Genomic DNA, 26686 nt, shown 5'->3' with positions numbered 1-26686 from the left:
GTAAAAATGTGGAAGAAAACATACACAAGACATAGGTAATAACTGAGAAGTACAGGGCTTGCTTAAAAGTGAGTTTTGTACACAAATGTGTTGTTTGAGTGCTGCAACTTTTGTTCCTCGCACATTATGGTTTCAGAATATTTAATGTGAGAAGAAGAAAAAAAAGAAGCAAATTACCAGAAAGAGAAAGAGGAAGTGATCCAGGAAGGACGAGCAGTGTGAATGTTTCTGTACAAGGCGGTTTTTAGTTCAGTTTTCTGTCGTCGGCTCTGACTTTGTACAGAGAAACCGTTGCTATTTGAGCCTGATGCATTTTCTAAAATGTCGTTCTAAACAACTGTTTTTCTGTATACAGATTTTAGAGGACCGAGAACTTTTGGAATTCACTTTTGAAGATTCTTGACTTTGTTTTATTAAAATAGGAACCTAAATCAGAAAAAGGGCAATTTTCATCTCAGCACTTTTCAGCTTATATAATGAGCCATGTCGTGTTTTTTCTTTCCGATAGTCTATCTTCTCCTCACCTCAACTTCAACTGCTTCAGGTCAGTACATTCCTCTGTGTGATGCATAAAATCCTTTTTTAAGTGTTTACTTCATTTGTAAAATTTTGTGTGTTACGTCTTTTGTGCCTTAAAGGTGATCAGATCAGATTAGCTGGGTCCACTCGGTGCTCTGGAAGAGTTGAAATCTATCACAACAACACCTGGGGAACAGTCTGTGATGATGACTGGGACTTAAATGATGCTAAGGTGGTTTGCAGGCAGCTGGGCTGTGGGACGTCACTGGAGGCCCTTCAATCAGCCCACTTTGGTCAAGGAACAGGACAAATCTGGCTTGATGATGTGAGCTGTTCAGGCAGTGAATGGTCTCTAACTGAGTGTCAACACAGAGGATTTGGGACACACAACTGTGGACATGGTGAGGACGCTGGTGTCGTCTGTTCAGGTGAGAAAACATTTTAATCACTTACATGATATACTGTATGTTATAATAATATAAAAACAGACTGATTGGCAGTCTGAGGGGCCATGTGACACAATACTGATCACTTTAATCTCAAAGTGTTACATACAAGGAGACACATAGTTGCAAAATGACTCTTTTCTAATTTAGCAGAAAAGACTGACAAGATTTTTATAAAGTCTGTCGTCTGTTCAGGTGAGAAAACTTTTGAATAAAGTATTTAGAATAAATGTAAACATTGATTTATAACAGTTCTGTCATCCAGTCAGTGTGGCTTGTGATGTGTGTCAACACCATTCAGTGGTGAAAAACAGCTGGTAACCACTTTCTGCAGCATGTTTTCAGCATTGAATAGCAGAGTAGCAAGTGTGAAATGTTTCTTAATCCACTGTTAATCAAACTGTGATGTAAGTGTGGATCGAGCATTTGATAACTGTGAAAAGCATTATATCTTACTGGCAGTTGTGACTATAGTAGTTTGTTTCTTCAACAGTCTGTTTGAGTGATACCAAGCAGGAATATTAATGACAACACAAAATGTTTTGCACCAAAATATTTTCAGTCATGTATGTAGTACATACAGCCTGCCTCTGTCCTTTCCCACCAAACCAGACCTCAGGCCTCTTCTTCTCTTCCGCTTTCTTCATACATCAAGGCTGTAGCACAAGATGTGAGTGTGTGTGAAAAGAACATCTGATAGCACAAACAGGACTAGATAAGGAAACTCCCTTGCTGCTTGTCTACTAATCTGTGGCTCTGGTCCCAAATACTGTTCAACTCTGACATGCTTGTGCCATATGAGCCTCCGCACATCTGGGGCTGGCCTACTGGCTGTCTCACGTGTTAAAACAAAACACAGTGATCTTTCTATTTCACTTGATTTGAACTGCACTGGTTTTTAAGTACTTTGTCTTTTTTTGCTTTATCTTTTATACTTTTTAAGTATTTTATCTTTTGTATCTCTTGTATGTGCATTTCCACATTTTAATTGTAAATCTTTTACCTTTACTGTATTTCTCTTACTCTGTAAAGCACTTTGACTTGTCCCAGTGTATGAAACGTACCATACAAATAAAGTTGCCTTGCCTTGCTTTTCATTAGAGCCTCTTTTCAAAGCCCTGCTGGTTCAAGGCTTCTGACATAAAAAAAACAAGTAACAGAAACTCTGACACTGTTTCCCTCCAAGATTCACCAAACTCTGCCACAAGTCTCAGAAAACCTACTTGTGAAATGGATAATATAATATCATGTATTGGAATCGTTTGTGCAGGTTCATATTACTAGTGGTTGGTTTAGTGTTGATGATATATGTTGATAATATCTGCATGTATCACCCTTTTTACTGCTAATAATGTTTGCTGTCATTTAATAGAATCAATAATAATGGTTTTGGTAAAACTGCTCCAAGATACACACACAAGAGATACTTGTTCTATCCATTAATAGTTTGTCTTCTGTGTTCTGTGCCTGATAGGTGATCAGATCAGATTAGCTGGGCCTGGGTCCACTCAGTGCTCTGGAAGAGTTGAAATCTATCACAGCTATACCTGGGGAACAGTCTGTGATGACGACTGGGACATAAATGATGCTAAGGTGGTTTGCAGGCAGCTGGGCTGTGGGACGTCACTGGAGGCCCCTCAATCAGCCCACTTTGGTCAAGGAACAGGAGAAATCTGGCTTGATGATGTGAGCTGTTCAGGCAGTGAAAGGTCTCTAACTGCGTGTCGACACAGAGGATTTGGGACACACAACTGTGGACACAGTGAGGACGCTGGTGTCGTCTGTTCAGGTGAGAAAACATTTTAATCACTTACATGATATACTGCATGTTATAATAATATAAAAACAGACTGATTGGCAGTCTGAGGGGCCATGTGACACAATGTTGATCACCTTAAACTCAAAGTGTTACATACAAGGAGAAACCCAGTTGCAAAATGACTCTTTTCTAATTTAGCAGAAAAGCTACACTGACAAGATTTTTATTCAGAACAGCACAATGTTAAGCTGACGTTTGGGAAACCAAGCAGTTTCCCGAAGTGGACCAATATAGAAAGTGTTTTTCATTGTTACTGTTAAGAGACACTGTTAAAGGAATTCTCCACTGATAGTCTATCTTTGAATTATCACCCAAAGAACATTTTCTCCAGTGCTGCAATTTCATTAAAATAAAGTAATAAACAGTTTGAGACTCAAAGAGGAAAATTTCACAAAAAAGCAAACATTTGATAAAAGTTCAAAGGTACATATTCTGCTTTTTGTGGTTTTCTGTTATTTATATACTGCTGTCGGATGTTTATGTTAAACATGGTCAAAGTTCCAAAACTTGAGGTGAACATAAGTAAAAAATGCTCCCTGCAAGTCAAACACCAGGGCTTCAACCTGCCCTGAACACTTCGTCTGCATAGTTAACTCTACTTCCTCCTCATGATGAGGTCAGACTTGCCCACAAATGGCTGTCTGTTCTGTAGCCTTGGTTGCTAAGGTTACTGCTAGGGTCTTTTCATGTGTTGTTTACGTTGTCCTCTCTCATATTTTGGAATCACATTCCAGCTCAAACAAGTATGGATGTAATTGAGAAGTTTCCATTACTAGTAAAGAGGGAGAAAAAGAAGTGAAATCCAACTACTACTACTGCAGTATGTGTATAACCTCTTGAACCACATGAAGTCAGTCAAGACACAGTTTTGGGGAGCTAACCAATCAGAACAGAGTGGGCTCATTTGGAGGGGATCTTAAAGAGACAGAAGCTAAAACAGCCTGTTTCAGACAGAGGCTGAAGTGAGGGGCTGCATAAAGGGTCAGTATGAGATAAATAAATCATGCAAAGATATTCTAGGAGAGCCCCAGAATATAATTATGGTATGTAGTAATATGTCCCCTTTTAAAAAAAGAAAGAAAAGAATATCAATTTGTGTGGCAGAACTTTGTTTTGTCCTCTTTCCTCTCCCGTTGATCATGTCACGACCCCTCAGATTTATCTGATGACCTATTGGAGGGGCCTGACCCCTAAGTTTGGAACCACAAGAATAAATGACTTAAAGTAGGTCAAATAAACTGCTTCCACATTGATGCAACCGTATTACCATCTAATAATACAATATACAGAATATATTAGTACAGAAGCAATACTTTTTTATAATACTTTAAGTACATGTACTACTTGTTTAGTTTCACTGAAGTTGGATTTTCAATGCAGAACATTTATGTTTTATATGTTTTTATTGTCACTGTATATAAAAAGTAAATGATCACGACTCCCCCAGTCAGAACTTGTTAAGAGGCTGAAATATAATAAAGCCAAAAGAGAAGGGAGTGCCTTATACATATGTATTTTTTTTATTATTTTTATCATTTATCATGAATCCAATTTAAGGATTGGATAAACAAAGCTTGTGACTTGGTGATTATTTGATAGTTGATGTGTGTCAAATTCTGCCCACAATAGTTGCCTCAGATGGTTGTTTCACCACTACATGCTCACTGAGCTCTGAAATAAAAGGAAAAGCAAATGTGAATCAATGATATAACACTGAATGCTGTGACTCACATTGATTACTGTGCTATTTTTTTCAGTGGATGTCCCAAAGCCCAGCATCTCCATGAATCCTACTGGTGAGGTTAACTGGGGTCAGAACGTCGGCATCACTTGTTCAGTCTCAACTCAAGTTTCAGGTGGAACATTTATTCTGAAGAAGACCTCAGGTTCATACAGACAAACTCAAACATCAAGTAGAAACCCTGCAACCTTCAACATCCCTAATGTGAACTTTGATAATGAGGGATCGTACCAGTGTCAGTATGAGAAAAGCATTTCAAGTCAATCATTCAGCTCCTCCCCGAGTGACTCTGTCACACTCTCTGTTACTGGTAAGATCTAAGTCTTGATGTTTTATTCACTTGTGTTTATAATCAATGGAAATTAAGCAACTTCATAAGAGTGCAGAATATAAAGCTCAGCTCAAAGGCAACACATTTAATACTCTTATATTGTGTTGCTTTTTCAGTGAGCTTCCCAAAGCCCAGCATCTCCATGAATCCTGCTGGTGAGGTTAACTGGGGTCAGAACGTTGGCATCACTTGTTTGATCTCTTAAAACTACAAGAGACACTGACAAGCTAAATCTTGTTTTTATCTCAATATATTGAATGCAAAAGGCGTTAGTAAATTGATCTGGAAAAATATTGATAGTCTCACAAGGAGGGACCCAAAATTTTTAGGCAATTTTAAACTCAAAGCACAGGGTTAAAAGCACAAGTTAAAAAGCTCCCCCCATTGAAAGAAATTAAAGTGACATGTCATTAAAAATACAAAAACCTAAAGAACAAGAGGAAACAGCCATGTTTTATTATAAAGTGAGAAGTCAAACTGCAACTGGAATGTTGCTTTAGTTTCAAAATAGAAATCTTAACAAATAACCAGTCAAATGGTTTCCAAGACGGTTCATTGCTATTCTTCATTGCTTTGTTTTCTGAGGTGACCCCAGAGATTTCACTGTTTTCCATTGATAAGTGGCTCCCTTTCTGTTGCACATAACAATATGGAACAATAACGTCCATAAACACCACACACACAAAATCGTCTTTGTCTGCATTCTGGCAACAATTTTGCTTGCTTAGCCTCCTTTAACTTCCCTGAGGCTGAGTATGAACACCAGGGCAACTACAGCTGTGTGTATGAAGTCACTCTGTCTGGGCAGAAGTTCAATTCAACAGAGACAGCACCGATTACTGTCATCATTAAATGTAAGTAGACTGTAAAATTTAAGCTACGCATTGTTATATTTTATGAAAAAGAGCTGAATGATATAACTAGATGTTAATTTAATGAAGCTCTATCCTGGATTAAATCTAATTTCATTAACAGCAGCCAAATGGTCCACCTTGGGGACTGCCTCTCTCAATCCCTCCTGTACAACATTGGGATCCACCAATTTACCATTTTCTTACATAATCTGTTTATGGTCTGTATAGAGCAGTGGTTCTCAAAGTGGGGTCTGGGGACCCCCAGGGGTCCTTAAGAGGGTACCAGGGGGACCCTAGCAAAAAGGGGAATAATTTATTTTCACTATAATTCCATCCATAAGTAACACAATGACAGAATGTCTGGGACTCAGTTAGGAGTAGGTGTGGTTATTAGAAATAGTTCATAATTATTGAAGATAATTATGTACTTATGAATTATTAAAGGTCAATAAAATTATTAATATGAATTACTAATAACAGGGCACCACCCTGAGATCAGGGACAAATAACCAAACAGTGAATATTGTCTCAAGAAGGGGTGTTCATCCAAGAATGTCAACATCTGTGAGATATTAACATTATAGGATGAACAGTGAAGGTCTGAATTTGAGCACTGACCCCGTCACCATGCTGTTATCACAGTATGTATACAAACAATAACAGTAAACAGAGTTTACTGTTAGAGTTTACAACAGAGTTTATTAACATTAGCAATATCAATTATAAGTCAATAACGCTTCAATTAACAAACATCTATCATACAACTACGCTAAAGCAAGCAATCATAAACAACTGTGGTTATAAACAGCAAAACAACAAATATCACTAACAGAGATGTGTGTGTGTGGGCCGGGGGCCGTCCTCGCACTCTCTCAGCAGGTTCATGGCAGCTCGTCTGGTTCGGAAACATGCATCCAAAGCATAGACTGTATATAAAAATGGACGTCATGACAGCTCCCCAAAAGAGAAGCTAAAACATCTTGTTCGCCCCCTGGTGGCTGGCTGCAGTATAGGTCATAAGTCCCACCCTCTCCATGTTAGTGGATGGGACATGAGCCAAACTAAAAAGTACAGGTCAAACAAATTTTCCCCAAAGATGGTTTCTGTCATTTTAAGTAGTTCTTATCATGCTGATGTTTGTCCAAGTGCTCATTTTTCTGATAAGTTTGTTTGTAATTAGTTATTTGATGATATAGAAAGGGGGTCTGATGTCATGATTGACAGCTGTGACAGCCGCTCTCAAACCTCCATCATGCAGCGGAACAACTGAGGGGGTGTGTTCTGCCGTCATCCCGTCGCCCGACTCTACTGGGCAGACTCTGGCTCCAAATGACGTCACACAAGCAAGATGGCAGCTCCTGGAAATGAGATATTTTGGCTTCACTTTTGCATAGCGGTAGGAAGTGGTGACAAGTCGTCCATATTTATATACAGTCTATGACCCAAAGACATATCAAGAAAGTGTAAATTATAAGACACTTGGTGTCTACTCTGCAGGCGCTGGCTGCCACCTCCGGCTTCAGCTTCAGCACCGGCTGTTCGGCTGGGAGGTCCCCGGGGCAGAGGGAGAGCATTTGCCAGGCAGCACTTTACATGAGAGGTTTTTGCTGCCTTCAGCAGAGAACCATTAACAGTGAACTCCACTGAGAAAAACTGAAATAAGTCCACATTTACCTACAAAATAGGTGCCAAATTAAACAGTGACTCCTAACTTTACTTTATTGTTAAATGTTGTCATCCATGTCGCTTGTCATACACCTACAAACAAGGCCCATTTTGAACTGTGTATTTTTATATGGGAGTTCAGCATGAGTGTTGTTAAGTTGTTGAGGCTCAGAGTCTGTTCAGTTGGGGTGTGCTTTCAGTGACTTCAGCAGGCACGCCTCCAGCGTTTATGAGGATCCTCATTGGCTATTCAGGAGGAAGTGTCAAATGCGGGAGAAAAGTATTTGATCCATTTGATCCATAGATGTGAACTTGGGATTCACACATAAAACTGATTTCTGTATGAACTTTTTTCACCTACAAACAGATAGATGTGTAACTGCAAACCGTTTTTGTAGTTGCAAACCTTTTTTGGAAATCTTTATGCACTCACACATTGGAAATTATTTGTGCAAATCTTTTTCATGTGTTCACAGAATGTCATGCACAGCTGTAGATCTCTGTGGATTCAAAAATTAAATCTGTTTGTTCAGATACTTTTTACACATTCAAACATTTGAATTCATTTGATCAAAACATTTTTACACATTCACACATTTGAATGTATTCATACGAAATGTTTTCACATGTTCATATATGGTGATACATGGCTACAATACTTATGACTCTAATTAAAGCCCATACCAGAGTGGGAAAAACATGAATGTATTAAGGAGAACTGGGCCACATTGAAAGATGGCGCCCATTCACTCCTATGAAAGTTGCTCAGTTACGCATGAAGCCAATGTGCACTTGAGTCCTTCTCCAGCCGAGCCAGCTGACTTCCACTTGGCTCCTCTCTCACTTGAACAGGATAAAATGATTTAATCATGTGGCTCTTTTAGACTTTCCAAATGTTATAGGGCCCAGAAGTTTTTCACAGCCTGGCACTGTTCCAGGAGGTTGGGGCAGAAGTATGCTGAGGGCCAGCTTCTGAAAGCTAACCAATCAGAACACATTAGGTTCATCAGGATGGGGGTCTTAAAGAGACAGGAGCTAAACAGCCTGTTTCAGAAAGAGGCTGAACTGAGGGGCTGCCAGAAGAGTCAGCATTTTTTGAATTGTACATCATGCAAAGATATTCCAGTAGAGCCTCAGAATATAAACATAGAACTGAAAATGTGAATGTCCCCTTTCAAAACTCAGGTGATGAGCATTAATACACTGCCTCCAGCACCAGTTTTAAAGTGTTGATGGAGATGCTCAGTCTGAGCTGGTGACATTATAATAAGATTTGTGGTGCATACTTAACTCACCCACTCCATGGCATGACATCAGCCAAAGCATGATGGTATATTAAAGCAAGACTGGGTAACTTCAGCTGAGCAGCAGCAACAGCAGCTACTGGAGCAACAAGTGGTAATTACAGGACACCGGTGCATATTTTATGATCGCAACAGGAGAGACCGAGGGCTGTTGATAGTATTCATATTCATGCTGGAACTACAATGAAGCTGCAGTAGCATCACTAATACTAGTATTACAGTAATGCTAAGTGTATCTGTGGATCAGAATGGTTGTATTAGCCTTGGCTTGACTTTACACACTCTGCCCAGCAGGCCACTACAGAATTATGGTCTGAGCAAGTTAGCTGCTGGGTGCTAATCAAAGTTACACAGTGTTGCCAAGTGAAGGAATTCCTGCAGTTTGAACATTTGTTTTTCACATGTGTACCACGAGTCTATCAGGTAAATTTACATACGGCAGCAACAGACACACATACCGGTGAGGATCACGGAGCAGAGGGGGCTTTTGTGTAACAACAAAGAAATAGTTACCACCATCAAACCTACTACTGTTGTTATTTAGTTGGCTTCAATCCTCAATATTATTTCAACATTATTAGTTCAAAATCACTAGCTATATTAGCCATGCAACATGGTAATGCCGAGTTAAACAGACTAACCTGCTAAATAAACAGTAAAATGAAAGAATCCTGCTTTGTACTGGCCCTCATTCAGGAACCAGTCTGAAGTAAGGGCTGTACACCTTCTCTGGAACTGGAGTTACATCCAGGTAACTACTATTTATGCACTTCCCCCTCAACCAAATTACATAGTGCAAGAACAGGGGGCGCAGAATGGGAATGAAAGAGACGCCATGCATTCTCCCCGTTACAAGTCAGTGTACCATTAAAATGATTTTGAAAATAGTTTAAATAGTTGCATTATGTTGCTTTAAAGGGGACATATTAGGCACATTTCCAAGTCTTTATTTTTGATCTGGGGCGGTACTGGAATATCTTTGCATGATTTACAGTTAAAAAAAACGTATTTAACTTATACAGGCCCTTTATGCAGCCACCCTCCTGAGTAGCCCACTGTGTTCTGATTGGCCAGCTCTTGGAAGCTGCCCTTCAGGAGACTTCCACCGGCTCTGAAGGCTACATCAACAAACCATGCAACAAACTACAGTGGTGGGATTTCAATATTTCTCATTCTTTACTCAAAATGTCAACTTCTCAAATACATCCGTACATGTTTGAGCCGAAATCCGATCTGAAATATGGTCAATGTGAACAACACATGGAAAAACCTGAGCAACAATTGTAGCAAACAAGGCTACAGAACAGAGAGCCATTCTACATACGTTCACCTCAGGTTTTGGAACTTTGACCATGTTTAGCATAGATATCCAACATCATAACAATATATGAATAACAATCACAAAAAGCATAATATGTCCCCTTTAAGGATAAACTGTCAATGTTTTTTCTTCTTATAGTGCCTTTGTTGCCGCTGGTGTCCTTAGCTAGAAGGCTGCTGCTGCTCCTGCTGGTTTTGTCGGGTGTCTGTCTGGTCTGCTGGAGCAGACGACGAGCCCAGAGCTGTCGTCCTGACTCAAGCTCTGTGCTCACACAGACACACAGTACTTTACAAGAAGCTGTGGCTCTAGTGACTGTCAGGACCAGTTGTGAAGATGAGGAAGACAAGGAGGAGAAGCAAGACTATGTGAATACGGACACCAAGAGGAAACAGAAAGAGCAAGCAGGAAGAGTAGAAGAAGAGGAGGGTGAGTATAATTATGTAGAAGCTGCAGAGGTTTTTGTTACTGTAAACGACAATGGACTGGAAGAGAATGATGAAAGTGATGAAAGTGGAACCCAGCTTTTTGCTGAACAAACTGTGGACATTTATGGAGAATGTGAAAATATTTAACAAAACTTTTAGGTGTCCACATGTCAGGGTTATCTATTTAAATTCACCTGTAATCAAATGGTTTTGATTAAATGTAAATTAGGTCATATTAGCAAGTAAATAGTGTTCAGAAAGTGACAACATTTTGATACAATTTGGAAATATATCACTCATTATCGTCAGTGACAACTGACAAGTCAAATGACTCAGGCAGATTTCTGTTTTTAAAATGTTGAATGATGTTGAAAACAAGGCAAGGCAACGCCATTTTATTTATATAGTAATACTAACTACTAGTAATACTATATGCTTTACATTCAAATGCACACAGAAACAAATAACATATGTAGTACATTCAGAAAGTATTCAGACTCCTTCACTTTTTTCAGTCTGTGTTCTTAGGAACCTTCAGTGCGGCAGATTTTTTTGTAGCCTTCCCCAGATCTGTGCCTCGACAGAATCCTGCCTCTGAGCTCTGCAGGCAGTTCCTTCGACCTCATAGCTTGGTTTTTTGCTCTGATATGCATTGTCAGCTGTGAGACCTTATATAGACAGGTGTGTTCCTTTCCAAATCATGCCCAATCAATTGAATTTACCACAGATGGACTCCAATCAAGGTGTAGAAACATCTCAAAGATGATCAAGAGAAATCAAAGGCACCTGAGCTAAATTTCAAGTGTCATATCAAAGGGTCTGAGTATTCATGTCAGTGTGATATCCCAGTTTTTCCTTTTTAATATGTTTGCTAAAAAGTTCACACACACAAAACACAGAAGCACACATGCACACATACAATAACCAATTATAAGCAAGAGAAAACTGAAAGATGTCATGTTACATGAGATATATATTACAGTAATAGTTTTGGAGAGCCAAAACATTAAATATAACAGAGGATTTCTTATGTTAAAGTGATGTTGGCCTGTACATGGAAGGACTCGTTTTGATTAAACTGGAACCTATTGCTTGTTTAAGTAATCCAGCAAACAGAGTTTTACAGTAGTCTAACCTGTTTTACCTAAAGAACTCACTTAATTCAATTTATGACAATTTGTTTTTTAAGATTAGATGCACACTAGTAATGTTACATTTGATACCGAGGCTCCGAAGCAAGGCTTGTATCATTTCCAGAGAATCATGTATCCAATGACAAACAAGGCCTCGGTTTTGGAAGAATCGTGTGACGTTTCGGTTTGAGATTATATAATATGATATAACGACCGTGAAACCTGAACCTTTTGTTTCAGGTGGGGTTGGCTGGTTGCTTTGCGGAAATGCTGTGAGTTTTAGAGTTTCAGTTTGGCTAAATTCAAATATTGAGGTAGAGGTTTTGGTGGAGTTTTTCAATCATGTTTATTATTCATCATGTTGATTATTTTCAGTGTATGTCTTGCAAAAATGGAGCCTGCAAGAAACAGGAAAAATTCTCCTGCTTGGGACCATTTTGAATTAATATCTCCCAGTAAGGTAAAGAGTATATGGCATATAATATAATGTAATATATGCACTGATACATGGGTTTAACTCTGCACGTTTAATATTCCAAACAACAGAAAGCCAGTAGTACATGTGTAATTAGTTATGGGTTACTGAAACATTATTTTTGAGAATCATTATGATTTGTTTTTTCTTCTTCTTCTTATTATTATTATTATTGTTGTTGTTGTTGTTGTTGTTATTTATACTATTTTATTTTGAAGGTGAAGTGCTTGCTGTGTCTCAGAGAGTTCACACACAGCCAATATAGCATATTGAGCTCTTCATGAGACTGCAAAGGTTGATAATACCCTTCCCCTTGTGAGAGTCTTCTCCACAGTAGGGGAGGTAATATCAAAAAAGACAATTCATTGAGCCCAAACACAGCGAAGAAAAACTGTGTTAAATGAGGTTTTGAGTAATTAATCTTTTGGTGACACAATTGGCTGCGAGGCTTCATTGCTTCAGGAAAGCCTAGTTACGCCTTTATTCTCTTACTGAGCCCCTCTGGCAGAAGACCTGAAAGCTGGGAAAGATGGCCTTTTAAGCACAGCCCACAGGAACTGGAGGAGGCCAATAGTGAAATGCAAGGGGGGGACTTAATTTTGGATTCTTCTTAAAAATCCCTCTTTGTTGGCTTTGTTATTATGTTTGTTGAAAATAATTCCTGATCTGTAAATGATTTCTTTATTTTGATAGGTTGTTTATTCTTGGGTATCTTTTGGTTTGTTAGATGTTTAATGTTCTTTGTGTAAATTTCCCCCTGTGTCTGTCTAAGGCTAGCCTGTGTGTGTGTATATATACCCTCTGCTACGTTTTCTAGTTCCTATGTTATATTAACTGCAACTGTTGTCATTTGTTATCAATTTTTCAACTTTATTAAAAGAAGTATTTCCTTTTTACACGTTTGTCCTTGTGCCTTTTTGCTTGGTCCATGACAGGCCACTAGCAACAAACAAAAAAAGAACAAAATTCTTTTTTTTGTGACTTTGTGGTTCCAGTCAAATCTATCCATATAAACCACACCCATTTGTGCCTACATATATTTTCCGCCATTCTGAAGTTAAAAAATAAAATAAATAAAAAATAAATCACCTGTACATCCTAGAGAGCTGAACATTTTCAGCACATCCACTGATGTGTGACAAAAGTTTGCCTCACTGCAACCTATGGTCAATTCAGAAATCTGTCACTCTATATTTTTCAAAATATGCAAAATCAATTAACATTTACACTCACTGGCCACTTCATTAGGTACATCTGTGCAATCTAAAGCAATCAAATATCTCTTCCATAAATTCTACATTTATGAAACGTATATGTTTTCAGTTTTTGTTTACTTTATGTTTATTATTGAGGTCATACTGAGTGGTGGTGGTGGTGTACTGGGGTGCCTTAAATGGTGCTTCTAATATTTTGTCCACTCCATTAACATACATGAGGGGGGCAAAATATTAGGAGGATTTTCTGCATCAAATTTGTCAGTTTTGCACCTATTTACACTATACTCTGACATTATTCTGGTGATGTTAATCACTTGTATATTTCTTTTTGCCAAACTTAATTTTCTTTTCCTTGTACTGTTCATCATTCTCATATTTCTTTATAATGAAGAAAAAACTCTCTGTTTCACCTGTGAGAAATTACTGTTCAGACCCACAAGATTATTAAATTATCTTTTACACCTGCGAGAATTAGTTCTTCAGACCCACAAGATTATCAAATAATCTTTTTCATCTGCGAGAATTCATTATTCAAACTAAGAAGATGGACGCTATAAAGAAAGCATTGACATTTTGTAAGATAGTACATAGTAAAATTCCTCATTAGAAGTTTGATTTACTACTTTGAAAAGTGTGTGGTCAGTCTTAGTGACATATATATCAGTTGTGTCCATGAATTTGGTTGGAGTTGAGTCCAATCTTGTGAGCTAACTTTCAACTTGCCTGTGAAACCAAAACTCCACTGAAACTGAAATCAAATCACTAAGTTATACCAGTAAGCAAATAATTTGCTTTGCTAATTTTCATGATATAAAATGAATGAAAGAGAATGACTTTTCTGCTGATACAGCTTGATTTATAAAACAATGAGAAGAAAAAATAACTGAGACATGGGTGATGTTTTATTGTAGCTGCTAAGATGTTTTACAGCTGTCCCACTTTTGAAATAATATTTATAGAGGAGTTTTAACATTGGAGTTTATGGCACAACCACATGTAATTGACACTGATGTGAATAACGCTAAATAAATAGATCTACCAACATCAGTATACTCCAATTATAAAATTTCCATGTAGCTTATATTTTAGTTTATTTAATAGTGAGTTTTTGCCTTGTCAGTAACTGACTTAACTACAAACTAAAATTCATTTGAATCTCATGACTTTTTATTACAGTACAATTAGCCCATTTTACATCCTAATTAGTGATTTTAACTTCAATCTTCATTTCACTGTTCCATACACTATTACAATGCTTAATTTGATTGAATACAATCATTTTTGCCTGATTGATAGAAATCACACTTTCTTTAATGTTTATATATATATATATATATATATATATATATATATATATATATATATATATATATAAACATATTCTTAATGCTTGAACAATACACATACTCTATCATCTATAACATTGTAAAATACTGTATATTGATAAATGAGCATATTAACCTGCATCTAAATATTTCACTATAATATCCAATTTGTCACAAAATCACAAGACCATTAAGTGATCCTAAGTATTTATGACAAAGAGGCAAGTGGCAAGTACAGAGGCAAGTGAAGTATAGTAAGCATTTACAATATCCAGTGATACAACTTAGAATATGAATGAAAAGGCTAAATTATATTTCCTTATAATGGCACCATGTATAGTATAATTAAAAAGCAAAGGTGCAAGGAATGACCCTTGTGGAATTTTTATTTCAACGTATTAAAACTACCTGAAATAATAGAAGCTTATCCTTCAAACAGGAAGGAAACCAGTAAAGACCACGGCCTGACTCACAATTAAAAACAGTTGTAGACTATTGCTAGTGGTGTAACGGAACTTAGTTGATCCGTGATCCATACGGATCACCCCCACAGTTCAGCACTCATGTGAACCGCGGATTAACTGCAAAATTTAATGTCTCATTGGAGACAAAGTAAACAAACTGCTGTAAATACAAGTCATGGACAGACAGTGTGTTGCTAACAGGAATTTTGAAGAACAACGACCAAACCAGCATCTAACGGGTCTGAAGTGATATCTGCAGGTATGTTTACATGCTGTTTAATGTGCTGCAGCTGAGCAGCTAATTAGCTATCCAGCTGCTAACTGATGTTAGCGGTGCACTTTTCCCCGGTTCAAGTTTGTTTGGTGGCTTGTTCAACAAGGTAAGCTGCAGGACAAGATGTGTTAATGTTTGTAAGTTACCATCAAGCCTGTCTCTGACATCCCCCGTTATATGGAACTTGGCCTATTGTTTCATTCACTACCATGTTTAAAGTAGGAAGGTATCATTCCTTATATTGCATCTGTTGCACCCCTAACTATTGCCCAGTATTGCACAAACTCTTCACATTGCATCAGCACACATGCTTGAAGGGTAATTAATGACACAGGTCTCACATTAACCCCACATTAAATGTCTCAATGTGGTTTGAGACAAGCTATTAGATGGAGGTTCATTTTAAAACGGCACAAAATGGCAGAATTATCTGCAACATAAACAGAAGGTCCAGCAAATCATCTTCAATATGTAGCAAAATGGCTCCAACTGAGTCATAAATCATAATACCATCTTTGGCTGGACGAATAACATAATTGCTGCAGAAATATATTCATTGCAGGAATTTAAGCAAAATACCAGACACTCCCCTTACCCAAATAAATTCACACCAATGAGGCATAACCCAGACTTTCAGGTATAAAATATATCACTACTGTTCAACTCATGGGAAACATTAGGTATCACTCATCTACAGCACACATTTGAGGACAGTTCACTGACATCTAACACTGTGCCAGAGGTATGGTATCATGAGTGGAAAGCCCAAACCCAAATGAACAGGTCCCCTCCAGTAGGGGTAAGGACCATTTTCGAGGGATCTGTCCTGCAACTTTCACGGCTATTTCATGGTTATCTTGTCATTAGTTTTCAAGATATTTTACTCAAATCCAAAACTGCCAACCTCATGGTGGCGCTTGAGGAAATGTTAGAGGATCACCAAAGTCAGTAGGCTTTATACTTTAGGATCCACTAATGTCTATACAAAATTTTATGGAAATTCATCAATAATTGCTGAAATAGTTCAATCTGGACAGATGGGCATGCCACTAGAGCCCTGCCACTGGTAGGGCTAATAATTCTGGCATGTGAGTCAGTTTGATTGGGGTGGCTGGTCACTTTGTTCAGCTAAAGGTCAATAAATACTAAGATGAGTCGGTTTGAGTGAATGGAAGGTCAATGATATTGACCTGTAAGCTGGTTTGATCAGGAAGAAGGTCAATAATACTGACTCGTGAGTTGGTTTGATTATGCAGTATGACATTATGGCAGGTCAGTTTTGCAATACTGCTCTGAGTCACACCAGGTGGGAAGTCTTACCTTGATAACATTTTATATTGTGGTGTGATGACAATTTTATTATTTAATCTTAATCTGAAAAAACATAATAAACATAACTACCATTATGTACCTAGGACATATGTGTTTAATAATGTCCACCAAAAGCAAATGAGACAAGACAAATAACCAACACTCGGACATCGATTTTATTGCTCCTTACTGTACTGTTGCATGCTGGGAAATCTTGAGGAGGATAAACCAGGTACTTTATAATAACATTTATAATAAATGGCCTGAGTCATTATGTTTTTGACATACAACATTCATATTTTAGTTTTGTCAGAATGTGGCTTTTTCTGATGTCATATCCAACTGATCCCTGTGCCATTATGCTGGGTACTTTTCTGGAAAAATAAAAAACTTATATCTGAATACATAACAATGAAAATCATTGGCTGAGTAAAACCATATGTGAGTTTAAAAAAGCAGATTTGCAGACCACCTTGCTATTCATATGAAGAAGCATTAAATGGGTTATGGGAAATGTGATAGGAGATATTTGACTGGAAGATGTGATATAAATATGTAAGACTATCTTTATTTACGGAAACCCACTGTGAGTCATGGAGGTCTTTTTCCCCTACCAGTGCAACGGTGTGACTCATTAACATGTTTTTAATAGTTTTTGGACAACGGAGGTCTGTGGCACAGAGGAATATGATATATCAGGCTTTGAATACACACACAATACTTGTAATAGGATGAGTTCATTGTTGGTTTGGCTCTGCACATGAGATTTGTTAACATTAAGAAAAATATAGAAAATCACCAACCTTATTGTTCAAAGTTGACTAGATACAAGGAGTGCTGTAACCAGCACCTATCCCACTAAGGTCTTGTGGATGTGCACATGACAACTCTGTTTCATTTCACAAAGTTAAAGTGTAATCCTTAAGATATCAGTCCTTGTTAATTTGGTGACATCTGTGGTTACTGGTGGTAATAGTGCATGAGGTTTAATGCTTCAAGTTTAACGCTCTTTGAGCAGCTGCTCAAAATAGCAGAATGATGTATATGTTTACAGTGTAGCCAAATGTTTTAATAAAGAAGTCAGTCAATATTAATGGCAAACGTGATCTGATCTCATGCTGCACACAACGCAAGTAGTTTTCCACACAACAACAGCAGGATACTGTAAAAGTAGCTGTTCCCTTGCTGAGAAGACAGAGGTGTGCAGCCTGCAGTTCCTCATCTAACAGCTCATTGTGGCTGCTTCTTCTTGTTCAATTCCTCCCTTTGAAAAATGACCCAGCGATTAAAAATGCTAAAAATGACACATTTTTGATAAATTATCCCAATCCACAATAACTTGTTGACAAATACAATGTGTTTCATTTTGGCTTTTATTGTGGAGCTTCAGAATTATAGCTACCCAGTGTTTGGCCACTTGCGTACTTTTCGTGTGAAGTAGTAGGAAATATTTGATTTGCATTAGCAGTAACTAAATACAGCTCTGATACAGGGTTAAGAGACTGAACAGTAAATGGTAACAACAGCAAATGTTGCTCTACATATAAATCTATAAATATGGTTGTATTTTGTTATTAAAGTTTAAACTTCCTCTTTTCTAGCACCATAACCATCTGCTGTTGTTTCCCTTTCTCACACATTTTGTTATGTCTAAATTATGTATGGGTACTTCTCTCAGCTGTACGACAACAGCAACTAGTGGCTCTGAGAACTGGCTTACAGAGACTCTTCGTAAAACTTGGTTGGGGTGTTAAATGCCCACAAGTTCCATTTTCTTCAAAGTACCTCCACAGTGTGCATACTTCTCTCTGTCAATGCTAAATCTCCTCTGAGGGTTGTGATGTTTTGACAAGTTGAAATATAATACACAAATGGCCTGTTACAAGTTTTCAAAGATAGTAAATTCATGGTCTATAATAAGGTTGAAGGACAGGCTCTCAAGTTTTCAAGTGTGTCTTAAAACAACAGTCAGGTGTCCATATGATCAGTGAAAGAGGTTTTCCTCACTGCAATCATTCCTCCTGTTCATACTGGCTATTAAAAGATCTCCTTTAAGTGTGTTTTCAATGTAAGTGATGGGGGCTAAAATCCACAGTGTGTCCACACAGTTATTTAGAGCAAAAATGCATTTAAAAGTTGATGTGAAGCTTATATGAGGCTTCAGCAGTCTGAGTTAGTCATATCAAGTGGATATCTGCCACATTTACGGTCTTTTTAGCATCAAATCCCCTCTTTGTGTTTCCTCGGACAGTGTTTCCCTGTTGAGCTGTGGTGGAAGTATAGTAAGAAAAAGAGAGACTTTGGCACTAAAAAGACTGTAACGTTGAAAGATATCTACTTGATTTGACTCATTAAGCTTAATATTAGCCTCAGATAAACTTTTAAATACATTTTTGCACAGGAGGACTGTGGATTTGGGCCCCATCATTTACATTGTAAGTGCATTATGAAGGGTGGAAAAATGGTTTCTGCCTACAGATAACTGATACCCCCTGCTGATGTGGATAAGGCACCGTCAGACGGCTGTCCTTTACCTCTGACCTAGGTATCAAACAGGGTTCCCAAAATCTACACGCAAGACCACCCAAGCCTTGCTTAGGGAACTAGATTCAGCCTGGCTTCTATAATCACCAGCTGTCATTGAACCACTACCAACAGCCCTATTTAGGAATTCCTAACAGCCTGGGTCACAAGGAAGTGTATTGGTGCAAATAGGTGTTGGAGGTTTGAAAGTACTCCAAGACGGCCTTCTAACAGGTCATCTCTGGAGGAGGCCCACTCTGATGGTCAAGGACACTCGCCTGGTTTTATAGGGTAGTTATGGAGCCCTGGCCCTAACAATGTAGCCAATAAAACCCCAAATAATAAATCTTTCAACCTAATTCTACTCTGAAATCATGGTTTTACTAAATAAGAAGTAATATAAGGCGCAAAAAGTACAGTACAAAAACTAAACTACAACTACAATACAAAAAGCTAAAACGACCAAAGAGTCTCAAAGAGATCTCTCTTAAAGCCCTAAGGAAAAAAGAGGTCCTGCAAAAGGAAAAGGGACCCTGAGTCTCTCTTGGCTTTTCTTTTTATAACTCTACAACTTCCTCTTATTTGTATTACCACCTATCATCTATCACCACCAAGACATCTATCAGTCACATGCTGATATTACACACACACACTTGACACAAAATAGTGGCATTTTCTTCATCTGTCGCCTACAACAGACTACGTGGAACTTTTCAACTTCTTCTTTTTTACATTTGAGATTAAAATTTAGGGATGTCTTCTGCTAGATGCAGAAACACAGCCTCTTCTCTGTTGCCTCAGGTTATCTGACGGTTGTCTATGTTTTTGATGTTTTTTTTAGTCATTCTTGTCGGTTCAGATCTAGTTTAGTACAAGTTTCACAAATTGTGTAAATTCTCCACAAATGGTGCAAGATTTCATTGATACGGTAAAAAAGACCATACAGTTATGAGAAACAATTCGTAAGATGTGTTTAAAACCATAAAATTGTTTGAAGACAGTAAAAACGCAGTGTGTTAAAAAGCGTTGAAATGCTAAAAAGTCTTTCATTGTAAAGACTTATTGAATGAGTTCATTTCATAAATTCATTCTTTATTGTTAAGGTAAAGCCATAATTTTATTATTAGTGATCCACAAAGTAGACTTCATCTGCTAATCTGAGATTAATTTGCTTCTGTCTCCACCTTCATACCTTGGAGATTTTCCACATTTCAGTAAACGCTCCATGGATGTATTAAGGTGAAGACCCGCAGTAGGTGAACAAATCACACAGTATAGTTTGCACCACTTCTCACTCATCACTATGGGTGAGTCGACACCACTGGCAAGTACGCGCAGATATTTACGTCACAATATCAACAAGGTTTTAGCCTGTACATTTCTTAGCAAGTGCTGTGTAAATAAAAAAACTCCCTGCTTTGTGCTACTTTGTGCCAAGCCGCATGTCTTTTGTTTATGTCATCTGGAGGGGAAGGGTTGTATAAAAGTGGAATTAAGGACAGTAACAACAAACAGCAACAATTCTTTTCACCTCCATGTACATCTTCCCATAGCTTCCCTCATTGCCTGGAATCCCACAATGCCTTGCAATGCAATTTGCTTGTGTCACATATAAAATGAATGGGGGCGAACTTTGTGTCACTAAGTGACACAAAGTTATAGCATATTAGATCCCATATTTTAATAAGACTGTCTGTAAAACAATTAGTAGGACACCTCCAACTGCAAACTGCAGTAATTTCTCTTTGTATCATGAATGTTTAATTCATGAAAGTTTTATATAAAAATTCAGAAAGAGTCCAGAAAAATGATTTTAAAGTCTGTGACGTCATCCCAATGTAAAGCAAAGATATGTAAAGTCTATGGTCCAGCGAGAGAAATATTACTGCACACATTCAGTGGGCCGCACAATGTGGGAGCAAACAGGTAACGTACAAAAACTTTATTGAGAAAATAGTTTTTTTTTTTTCAAATTTAAAGTTCTTTTTTTTTTTTAGCAAAGGCAAATAACTCCACTGGTCTTTTGTTGGTTGTTCTTGCAAAAACAAATAACTAAACATGTAAACAAATAATAACATGAATGGCAAATATTACATATTTACAAGGTCATACCTTAGAAATCCCGGCCAGACTACAAAACCCCAGAGCATGAATGTGCCAGTGTTTTAACCTGTAAAGTATTATTAAAGATCACAGCTGTCTTTTTTTTTAGAGCCACCACAGTGGTGACCAGACCATCTCATTGCAGAGCTGACTCATTGAGCCTAAAGTTTGCCACAGTTTTTTTGTCTACAATCAGCTCTTTGGGAACTGAACTAAACAACTGTTTTACAGTTTTCCATTTAGTATTCAGTGTAACTCCATATTCCATGTTACTTATTATTACTTAGTGCTTCACAGTATTCAGTTTAACTCAGTCCTCCATGTTACTCTGTATAACTCAGTATCCAGTATGTCACTGTATTCAGTATCAAACCAGCATTCAGTGTGACTCAGTGTTTCAGTTTTTAATATTTCACAGTATTCAGTGTATTTCACATTTTTTAGTATATCAGTGTTAAACATTTCAGTATTTTCTGGATCTAGAATAACTCTGTTTTACTTAACTTCTTTTTATGCTTTGAAGGAGACAACAGGACAGCCTCTTCAGTTTTGTCCAAATTATGTATCTTTAAAGATGACTTTGAGCCAAAGTTACACTGAAATTCGCTTTCAAACAGCACATCTGCTGAACATAGTCACTGCCTTATTGCGTCACCTGATCTGAATACTGTGCACTGATTCGCTGAATGGATTTATCGATTTCTGTTCAAGAACAGTAACAACTTTCTCTGCTGTAAAACATGACAGTTGTGTGATGTATTCAGGGTTCAGAATGTGCTATTGTAACATTTACCTCTTGCATGTTACATTAAATACATCATTTGAGCTTTAAATGGTCACTATGTCTAATAGCAAAATCTTGTAATATAGAATATAATTTTGTCAGTAATTTTACCTTTATTGAATAGTTGTAAGGGGTACATATTTGTGTTATTTTCATATTTTTATGCTGTTATCTTATATTTCATATTTAATACTTGGCTACACTGTATCCAAGGTAACGATGCAGCTATAAAGCCCATCACTGTGGGAACAAGTCAGACCGGGCTTGTATCCCCCAGGTGAGTGTATGACTAACAAATTTAAATTTTCTTTTCCAAGATCTATTTTTACGTAGATTTTTATCCAAATTCTGTGTAATCTCAATGGCTTTTAAAGTGCAGGACTGATTCATAAAATCTGAGCGTATTATGGAATGTAAGGTTCACCCTTCGATGCTTTTGGGGTTGAGGTGTTCAAGTAGAAAAGATTATCATCGACCAATTACAGTGTTTGAAAATACATACTGAGTTAGCATGAGTTATAGTTCCATCCAGCACATAACCATTCACACACCAGTCACAGTTTATATAACATTACATTAAATATACATTTCCATACATGACATCGCAAAAGCACATTTTTGCATCTAATTTTTTTTAAAGCACAGAATGGCACAGTATCGAACATACTGAAGTTGTACAACACTTCTAAAACCCTGCATATTTGATAGATCAGATTGGCTGATTTGTCTGAACTACTGAGTTTCAACCATCCACAACAGGCTCTTACTGCATTTTCTGCAAACAGCACCTCCAACATAACTTATTTTACTTTGTTGTGCCGTGGAAAAAAAATTTGTGTTAGCCCTGTGATTGTCTGGTGACCAAGGTGTTCCCCTCCTTGTGCTCAATGTCACCTGGGATCAGCTCCAGCCCTCCCATGACCCTTTAAAATAATTAGCAGTATAGCTAATCTACAGCTCTTCATCTAACATCTCACTGTGGCTGTTTATGCCATTGATTAAGCTCTTCTAAAACAGTGATTCAGAACACATTTCCTATATCTTCTTCATAATAAAAGGCTCCTGTTAGTTTGTCAATTGGAAAGCTTTTAATATGACACAGCAATAGCGAGACATATGGGTTTTTATCAGCAGTAACTTAACATGGCTCCAATAAGGCTGAAATTGTTGAGGAAGATAAGGTAGATATCTGAAAGTGCAAACATGAATGCAGGAGAGACACTCAACTTCAAACCACAAAAAATCATTTAGAAGCTACAAAAGTACTGAGAGCTGAACAAACAGAGCTTTTAAATATAGCTTTCTCTCGTAACACACCACTTGTGTGTGGGGAGTGGAGATGAGGGGGGTTGTCACAGGTTACTGCGGTTGGCCCTGCCAGCAAGCAGGACGACAGCAATGCGGCTCGCCACTGCTAATCCCTGCTGTGAGGCTGAAGTGGAAACACATTACATCGCAGGTTGGTTTGGCACAGCGTGGCTAAAGCGGACCAACCCAGGCCAATGGAAAGCATTCACACCTATGGGTGAGTTACAGTCGCCAATTAACCTAACCTGCATGTTTTTGATTGGTGGGAGGAAGCCAGAGAACCCAGAGGGAACCTACACAGAGGAAAGGGAGAACATGCAAACTCCACATAGAAAGGCCCCATAGACTGTTTATAAAGATAGATAGAGTGAGGTGTGATGTCACCTATTGGTTTGCATTAGAGCCAGTTTGAAATCCAGAGTTGCTGCTTATGGTCGGTACTATTTTTTCTGTTTGAAACCAGGACCTTCCAAATAAGGAGTCCAGGGTGTTGCCTTTCATGATGTGGAAACATACCCTGCTACCTGGAACCCAAGCTAAGGCTAGCTTACTGGGAAAACTGAGAGGAGTATGTGCACTACCGTTAGCTACTTAAGCTAAATTGTGCTAACAGGGCAGGTGTCATAATCAAGTAACAGTAGTAAACTTACTGAAATATTGCAACTCACTGAGTCCTGGAGCCAGGGAGAGCAGCAGGTGAGCGAATTGTCAATCACTGCTTTCAATCAACACCCACATGACAGACATTAAAGCTACTGTAAGTCTTCAAATCTTGTTAATGGAGCAATAATTTCCAAAATGACTGTGAGCACACTTATTAGAGGGCCCAAATTCAGTGAATGAGACAATAATCATTGAAAATGATGGCTGACTTAGTATTTCTAGAGAAAAGTTGAATGGTTTGAATGGCAGTCATTGGAGCATCTAGGGGCCGTCGGTGGTATTGTACTTTAAAGTATTTCCACACTGGCTTCACTCTCATGTCATGGTAGTTGCCGCTTTGTTGGTACCCAGAACCTTCTTGCTCTGAGGCGACAGTGGTAACCACTGCACCACCCTCTATTGAGTTTCATTTGAAAAAAAACAAGAAAAAGGGAAGTGTTTTGGGGAAAAAAACAGCAGTGTGAAATGTTTCTGTTCACAGCTTTTAGTTCAGTTTTCTATCATCTATTCTGCCACCAATGCCATGGGGAGTACTCAGAGAAACTAGTTCTATTTGGCCATAGGTGAGATTTTTTGTATATAGATACTGATTTAAAACAAGACAAGTTACTGTATATTTCAGCATGTTTTCACTGATATAATGACCCATGTCATTAAAAAAAAAATCTCCTATAGTATCTCTCCTCTTGACCTCATCTTCACCTGCTGCAGGTCAGTCCATTCTCCTTTTCGAGGCATCAATACTGATGGGTGTCCTGATCAGTTTAGCTGGGCTTTAACATCTTGATTAAACTTTTTGGTCATTGTGGACACACACACACACACACACACACACACGACCAATTTGAGTTTTAGACCTGTGTGTTAGTGTATATGTGAGGGTGTCCATCTTTGTGAGGACCAATTATAGTCTGTAGATCTGTGTGTGTGTGTGTGTAGGTAGGTGTGTGTGTGTGTGACAGAGTACATACACATAAATAAACTTGCTCCTAACAATAGGTTCATAAGCCACACACAGGGAGAGAGATAACTCCATGGTTGAGCAAAGGCCATTACAATAGGTATAAAGGCGTGGTCAGTATTATTTGTAACACCACTACAAAATGGCAAAACTACAAATAGTTAAGGAAATTAGTTCATTGCATATGCTGTATAGTTGTGGTAATGTAGGCAATAGCTTATTTTTTTCAGAATGAATGCTCAAGCAGATACAGAGTTTGTATACTTTTAATTTTTAACACTACTTTTATAACTTTTAGGGCCAAAGAATTACATCTTGAACAGTTTTACCAAAATAAACAATATAAAAACAACTATAGGATCTAAGTAAAAAGAAAAAAGAGTCCCACTGTATCAAATGAATGTAAAAAATGGAAGAAACAAAAGGCAGAGCGCAGACAAACATATACATTACTGAATGAGTACAGTTTTGCATTTTGCTGAAGAATTTGAAAATCAACCAAACATTTTTATGTAATAACTCACATGCTGTGAAAATGTCATACAATACAATTAGAATGCTGAAAACAGTTGAAGAGTTCCATGAGGGAAACAACAACAAAACAGAACAGAGGCAGGTATTGTGACACCCTCAGTGTTTATGCACACAAACGTGCACATGCACACACGCAACACAGAGAGACAAAGAGAACTATAATGTAAACTTCCCTTAACGAGGAAACTTTGAGGTCTTGCATTTATGTCACCATCTTAGTGCTTTGTGCCATTCTAAAGGGAGGGAGAAATGCACTGGGTTCATAAGCAATCATTTTTTCAACAAGTTGTTAAATGGGGCAACAACCAACCACTGACCGCTGTTCTGGTGCATTACAATTCTTTACCCAGTTCTGCAAACTATAAAGAATTCTTGGCAGCTCTGGGTCACCTTCATCAACAATTAAGCCTCCTCAAGACCTCTAAGGTCCCTATACTGCCTTTACCTGCCTGCAAGCGGTATCCAGGTAGCTTCTGGGCAACTTGTACCAATACAACATCTGTTTCCCTTTCCAACATTTCCTCCCAGGTTGCAGAGGTAAATGAAGACGAAATAAAATCTCAGTCATAGATATGAATACAGTCACTGATGTTACCACATCTCTTGTCCAAATCACTATGAGTTCAGATTCATCCTACACAGTGAGCCCCGTCTGTTTTTTAATATGACTACTGTATCCTGCTGCGTGCTTCATTTAACCATAGCCTGGCTTATTTGACAAACACAAAGGCCAAACATGTTTTGCTGCTGTGATGCACTTATATGGGGATAAATGATGATATATAGACTATTCATTTATTCTATTTTATTAAAGAGGTGGGCAACATAAAAAGCCCAAAGAGAATTTGATTAAAAACCCAACTGGATTAAGTGGCTTTTGACTGTGTATTTGATATTCACTAGCTGCTCCATCAGTCATATTTCTGATTCTGCTTCACCAGTACATGTTTATTGAGTCTTGAAATAGAAAGAATTCAAACAATGTAAAAACAATCCAAATCAAAGATACAGTACATTTAACATTTTATTATTTTGTTCTTTCTCCAGAAGGCCTAACAAAGCCCAACATCTCCATGAATCCTGTCGGTGAGGTGACCTGGGGTCAGAACGTTGACATCACTTGTTCTATTTCAACACAAATTCAACATTCTTTACCTGGAAACTTCATATTGACAAAGACTTCAAG

The 26686-nt window shown here is 37.9% G+C and overlaps 1 protein-coding gene across 1 annotated transcript; it reads left to right on the top strand.

The window, feature by feature from the left end:
• The first annotated feature begins 231 nt into the window (after window positions 1–231).
• LOC122966812 (deleted in malignant brain tumors 1 protein-like) lies at window positions 232–7341 on the top strand. The gene is made up of 6 exons (XM_044331144.1): window positions 232–544; window positions 639–947; window positions 2440–2754; window positions 4542–4835; window positions 4973–5026; window positions 7208–7341. Exons 1-6 carry the CDS (start codon window positions 484–486, stop codon window positions 7339–7341), a joined length of 1167 nt encoding a protein of 388 aa, XP_044187079.1. The 5' UTR covers window positions 232–483.
• The last annotated feature ends 19345 nt before the right edge of the window (window positions 7342–26686 follow it).

Source organism: Thunnus albacares, chromosome 17, assembly GCF_914725855.1.
Source record: "Thunnus albacares chromosome 17, fThuAlb1.1, whole genome shotgun sequence".
Taxonomy (NCBI): domain Eukaryota; kingdom Metazoa; phylum Chordata; class Actinopteri; order Scombriformes; family Scombridae; genus Thunnus; species Thunnus albacares.
This window is presented reverse-complemented; position numbering and strand designations above follow the sequence as displayed.

Excerpts from the sequence above, each read along its gene's own strand:
- LOC122966812 (XM_044331144.1), top strand. The coding sequence starts at position 484 with ATGTCGTGTTTTTTCTTTCCGATAGTCTATCTTCTCCTCACCTCAACT. Across the intron at positions 948-2,439 it reads CGCTGGTGTCGTCTGTTCAG|GTGATCAGATCAGATTAGCT; the intron begins GTGAGAAAACAT and ends TGTGCCTGATAG. Across the intron at positions 2,755-4,541 it reads CGCTGGTGTCGTCTGTTCAG|TGGATGTCCCAAAGCCCAGC; the intron begins GTGAGAAAACAT and ends TATTTTTTTCAG.